The sequence below is a fragment of the Vigna unguiculata genome, chromosome 1 (assembly GCF_037176805.1).
Source record: "Vigna unguiculata cultivar grain cowpea cultivar isolate G323 ecotype 2 chromosome 1, ASM3717680v1, whole genome shotgun sequence".
Lineage (NCBI taxonomy): Eukaryota > Viridiplantae > Streptophyta > Magnoliopsida > Fabales > Fabaceae > Vigna > Vigna unguiculata.
Genome location: NC_140792.1, coordinates 33,427,523 through 33,433,522, shown reverse-complemented (window position 1 = coordinate 33,433,522; position 6,000 = coordinate 33,427,523). Strand labels below are relative to the sequence as shown.

Below are 6,000 nucleotides of genomic sequence, written 5' to 3'. Positions count from 1 at the left end.
TATTATTGTTTTTGGTGCAGCCCTTTTGGTGCAGCCCTTTGAGACTCTGACTTTGTCAAGATAATACCGTTTGCATTCTTTCGTTCGTTTTTTTTTTCTCGCGAGAAGATGACGAGACCGGCGCGCCAAATCTCAACTAAACCCTGGCATGACAAATTCGAGGCTAGTAACAGACCCCACTCCTGCTCAGAACACTTCAATTAATTAATTAGTTTCCTCCATTATTTCGAAAATAAATAAATAAATATTCTCACACTTATCCGATATTTTGTTTGGTTTCCTTGCACTTTTCGCAAGCAGGCGCGGAATAATAGTAATTAATTACATAGTTTAAAAAGAAAGGAAAAAAAGAAAGAGACGCTGGTGGGTCTTGGTATTGTCCGTTTAAGCCTCCACCTTCACCCACTATAGCCAAATTACGGGGGAGAGAGAGTTGAACGTGGAGAGTACTAACACTGCACACTTCTTCTTCTTCCTTCGTTCTTTGGTTTTTTGATCTCTTTCTCTCTCAACCACAACCGCGTCGCTTCTTCGTCTAGGGTTTCGCAGCCATGGGAGCTGCGTGGAGGCAGTTGAAGGTCATGCTCCGCAAGAACTGCCTCCTCAAAATTCGTCATCCTTTCGTCACTGCCGCCGAGGTTCTTTCTTGCATTCTCTTCTTCTCACTTTCAACTTTCTCTTTCCTTTGCATGTTTCTTTCTTTCTTTCTTTCTTTCTCTCTCTTTCTCTCTCTCACTCTCTCTCTCACACACACACACACTTATTCCTTACACGCACAAACGCATTCTATCTGTTTTAGGACTTTGATCCTTTGCTTAATTTGAACGATTCCGTGCGTTTGGTTTCTTGTGCGTGATGATGTTTTCTTGATTTTTAGGCTTTTATTAGTTTCTTTTAATGGTTGACTTTTTCTTGGCTTTGATAAACGTTATTGATTATTTTTCCGGTTATGTAATGCAGTGTAATGTTTCTTTTATGGTATATATACGCATTTACATATTGTTTTAAAGACGTGTTTAGGATTTAGTGTGTGTTTTTTTGTCGGTTTTTCTTTCAAGTGCATTTCAATCTGATGAACACCGGAATTCTTATCCATATCGCTCAATCCGTGGCAGATTTTGCTCCCTACGATTGTATTATTGCTGTTAGTCGCGGTAAGGACGAAAGAGGATACACAAATTCATCCTGCTCAACCGTGAGTGTTCTTGTTCATTGCTCATTGTTACCGTGTGAGTGTGTTTTAATTATTTCTCTGTCCCTGTGTTGTATGGAGGACCGTAGAAGGTTTTAATTTGTTTTCTAATACTCATTTCGAATTTTGTTTTCAATATTCGTTTATTGATTAAGTAAAAGTGAATGGAAATGATTTTCGGAAACTGGTCTATATGGAGGGAAATTTTGAATATTTTTCACATTTAGTATTTTGTGAGGAGTAACGTTTATGTGGAAATGGAGCAGGCACATTCAAAAAGATATGTTTGTGGAAGTGGGCAAAGACATATCACCCAACTTTCCAATGGTTTTGCAATCCTTGTTGGATAAGGGAGAGTATTTAGCTTTTGCGCCAGATACTGATGAGACGAAGCTGTTGATAGACGTAGTGTCAATAAAATTTCCACTCTTGAAGGTACCCATTCATTCACTGTGTAATAGTTTCTGATTTTCTAGGCTTAATTTGCCCCTCATATGAAGGGGAAGTATTTTGCTTTGATTCCTCCATTTGATGAAATGTACCCTCTTCCAAGCTTAAGCTTTGCTATGGTTGAGTGCTTGAATGCAGTTCTCCTTGTGTCATGTATAATTGCACACTTAAACCCCAGTTTTGGATATTTTTTCAGCCTTCGTTCTTTGTTGGGAAGTCTCACATTGCTTTCCTCAATTTTTGGAGCACAACTTATATATTTATTGGTAACTTTGCTTAATGACAATTGGTTTTAAGACGAAATATGATATATTGTAGCCTATATCTTAGTACATAGCCTATTTTGGTGGTGGTATTTGATAGTCTTTGTGACACAAACATAGAAACTAATAGATCACCTTAAAAATTCTGGCTGTTTTTTGTTTTTTATTTTAAAGAAGGCTATTGACACTATACTCAAGAAATATGTGAGAAGCTAAGTGATAAGTCATAGAAATCTACAAGGAACTAACATATTGTCATTTTAAAAATGTACAACGCGTAAAGAGTCTATTTCAGTCTGACAACTTCAAAATTATTGCCAACCAGAAGAGGAATAGAAAAGCATCCCATATTCTCAACGTTAGAGTTCCTCAAAACACAACCGCAAGCTGATAAGTTCCCTTGCTTTAAGAAGGTGCCATCAGTGTTGCAGTTAACCGATCCATAAATTGGAGGATATTCGATAACTTGAGTGATATTTTCTGTATTCTTGACCTGCAAGTAACAGCAAAAGCTTTTGAAACTTTTAATTCAGACATAAGAGAGTTCATACTTCCATTAACTGCAAAAAATATCCTGTTTTTAATATGCTGATATGGCATGATCAAATTATCAAACTTGATCCTATTTGTACTGTTCCGGATGTCAGCTAAAACATGACAGTATTTGAAATTAGCTAAAGCAATGGGATGAAAATTTCCAATCTCATTTGGGTTAGGTGCTTTGGGAATTCAAATAATGTGGTTTGAGTTAAAATAGTAAGTATCCGTTTTGTTGTTAGTTGAATATTAAATGCAATATTAAAAGTATATTAAATGTATTATTAGAAGTTATTAGAAGCTCTTAGAAGATTCTAGAGATCTCTTGTAATTTTGAATATTTTTCACATTTGGTATTTTGTGAGGAGTAACGTTTATGTGGAAATGGAGCAGGCACATTCAAAAAGATATGTTTGTGGAAGTGGGCTAAGACATATTACTTTAAGGTTTGAGATCTCTGTAAATAGAGAAGTTGATGTACTGTTTTTTGTGAATTAACAAAACAGAGAGTATTATCAGAATGAGATAGTTCCTCTCTGGAAGGTACAAAAAATGACTCAAGAGATTCAAAAGACCCCGCTTCAAAAGAACTAACTTGAAAGGAATAATCTGAAAGAAAGAGGATTTTACTGTTTTGTTAATTCACAAAAAACAGTACATCAACTTCTCTATTTATAGAGATCTCAAACCTTAAAGTAATAATTACAAGAGATCTCTAGAATCTTCTAAGAGCTTCTAATAACTTCTAATAATACATTTAATATACTACCAACAACTTTTAATATTACATTTAATATTCAACTAACAACACGTTTACATCATGGGAAACCTTCTTTGTAAGGATCTTCAGGAATTGCAATAGCCAAACGATCCCCTTTCCTACACAGTGTAGGTAACTGGGATAATGACAGATAAACAGCTCCATTTGCCAAAGCTTGAAGGAAATACATAGTTGGCTTTGGAATCAATGATGGTTGTTCCAAGGAAGGGGCAAGACATTTCCAGGGGCGTATGAAGTTATCCTCCATGTTTGAAAACGGGAGAAAGAAAACAGAACAGTTTCGAAATTTCTGTGATGAAGATGATTCATGATATGAAACTTGGAGAAATTGGTGGTGGCTGGCACTGCCCTGGAAGCTGAACTCATTGTGCTCTTCATCTTTAGTTTTCATCTTCATGACGAGTATTTGATAAACCTTTTTAATTCTTTTTGGTTCTTGTTTTAGTCAATGGGTCTTTCATCCATTGCAAATGTTATTTCAAATTATCAGACTTTAATTGATATTACTTTGGCTTCTTTACCATTCTATCTGTGCGTGATGTTCCTTTTATATCTTTCTTTTTGTCACTTGTAAGAGCAATGGACTGCTTAGTTGCCTTCACTAGTATTTTGGAACATGAAATTCCATGAGGAAGTATTTTCCAACAAGGATATTTAAGTGCATTTTGATTTAAGCTCATAATAATGGCTTCTAAGAAAAATAATTATAAGATTGAAGTTGAGAGATTATGAGGAAGATCTATGATAAAATACAATTTACGTCAAAAATTGTAAAGTATTGGTGTCACACCTACGTCACATTGAGAATATTTCAGGATACATATATGAAAAGTATCCAACTTTTTTATATATTTTCTATTTTGTTAGAATACAATTGGGATACGGCTTGAATTCTTCTGGGTATGTAAATGAAAAGTGTTTTTTATAATATTTTTTAAGAGAGATATTTTCCACAAGCTGAGAAGAAAAAAGTATATAAAGAATTCTCTAATTTCTCATCTTGTGCAGCTGACTTTGTTTTTTTTGATTCAATTGAGTATAGATGGGTATTAGGTCCCAAAGTCAGTGGGTAGTCAAGGTTATTAATCTTGAAAGGTGGTCTATAGTGGTTTGTCAAAAAGCTGCCATGTACATATGGTTGATAGCATAGCGTCCCATGGTGAAAACTGTGGCAGGCGGTAAAAATATGTATGTGTAAAAACTAAAAAACTGCAAAAGTAATTTAAAAATAGCATAAATAAGTTAAAAATAACACTAAAATCCAAGAAAAATCACTAATTGCAAAAGAATTTGATTTTGGGTGCTTGACATTGTCCTATAAGTGAAAAATGATTGGTGACAACATGATTCTGAAAATTTAAAATACAGTACTAAATTCTGAAATTTTTGGAAAACAAAGCGTACGTTGAACAAATGAAGAACCAGAATAGCCACATTGAGAATAACAACAGAGAAAATAAAAGAAGAGAGGTGAGAAACATCGGAAGAAATGAATAACAACAGATTGAGAATACGCAGCAAAAGAAAGAAATGGGTACAGAATAGCAAAAAGTGGGGAGTTTTGCCATGGGTGCCATGGAATCTTGAGTTCCATGGTGGACAATGCCATGTAAGGGCAAATAACGGATGGTGAATGGCTTAAGGGTCCAAAGAGCCAAGATATCGCATGATGGTGGCACTGTCTCAGTTATTTAACAACATGGTGGTTGATGCATGGATCTTCTATCCCTCTTGTGAAGCCATATCATTCCTCATGTTTTGATAGCAATTGGAGTAGTTATGATTTAATGAGAAAAGATCAATGTCTCAATCTTCACTACTATGTTGGACCTATACAAAATTCTTTATAATTTTTTGTTAACTTATCTGGTACGGATCAAATCACAAATTTAAAAAAAAGATGTGCATCTCTGTATCTTATTGTAAAAATAGTAATCTTGGTATTTAAAACAAGTTAACTAGTGTATAAAAAATGTTAACTAGTGACTGCTATTTTCTTAGAAAGGCTTCTCAGAGCATCAAACCAGCCCTTACAAATTCCCAATGCCTTTATACAGAAGTATTGTCCTACTAAATATAATTAAGTCGTACCTTTATTTCTTTGCTGCTAATTTACCTTGGTAAATTAATTCATTCCCCTTTATTTTGGTGTATCTTCTTGTAACTAAATGCATCATCAAACAAATTCTCTTACTTTTTTTTATTTCTCTCTGAATTTTTACATTAAGCAGATAAGTATATTCTCTGTTCTTTGACTCAAGTCAACTAAAATTTGATACCTTTATGCAGCATGTTAGTAGAGTATACAAAGATGAGGTAGAGTTGGAAACCTACATCCGCTCTGATGCTTATGGCACCTGCAATCAAGCAAGGTAAATTCCTTTTGCTATTTTGGCAATAAAACCTGCTGGAGTGATATGTTGTTTTTTTATATATGTTGCAGTGGGTACAAGGTAAATAAAACATTTCTTGTTACATACCAGAAGGGAGGAAGGATACTAACAAACCAATGTAGGAAATTTTTGAGATATCTTGTTAGTGGTGTAGGCATAGCTGAGAGAGGTCCAGCCCAGGAAATGGAGTGGCAGGTGTATGCAGGGAGAAAGAAATGACAGGCTGGCTATTATTAGGGCCATTAATATATTAATAGTCTGGGTAGTATCTTATTTATATGCATTTGGGAATGCTGCATTTGTGGATAGCAATTTAGGTTTTATTCTTATTGACTTAACTCGGTTGTAAGGAGACAGTCTCCTTGGATAGCTGCACAATAATAC

General features: G+C 34.8%; 1 protein-coding gene across 3 annotated transcripts in view; it reads left to right on the top strand.

Moving 5' to 3' along the window:
- The first annotated feature begins 345 nt into the window (after positions 1-345).
- ABCA1 (ATP-binding cassette A1) overlaps positions 346-6,000 on the top strand; it is a 64,076-nt gene continuing 58,421 nt past the window's right edge. For 2 of the 3 annotated variants that reach the window (XM_028072263.2, XM_028072254.2), the window contains exons 1-4: positions 347-638; positions 1,116-1,195; positions 1,459-1,627; positions 5,513-5,595. In XM_028072263.2, the coding sequence (XP_027928064.2) occupies positions 552-638; positions 1,116-1,195; positions 1,459-1,627; positions 5,513-5,595 (419 nt within the window). In that variant the 5' untranslated portion in view covers positions 347-551. Of the gene's footprint in view, positions 639-1,115; positions 1,196-1,458; positions 1,628-5,512; positions 5,596-6,000 lie in introns of all 3 variants that reach the window. The other variant, XM_028072268.2, reaches the window with a different exon arrangement.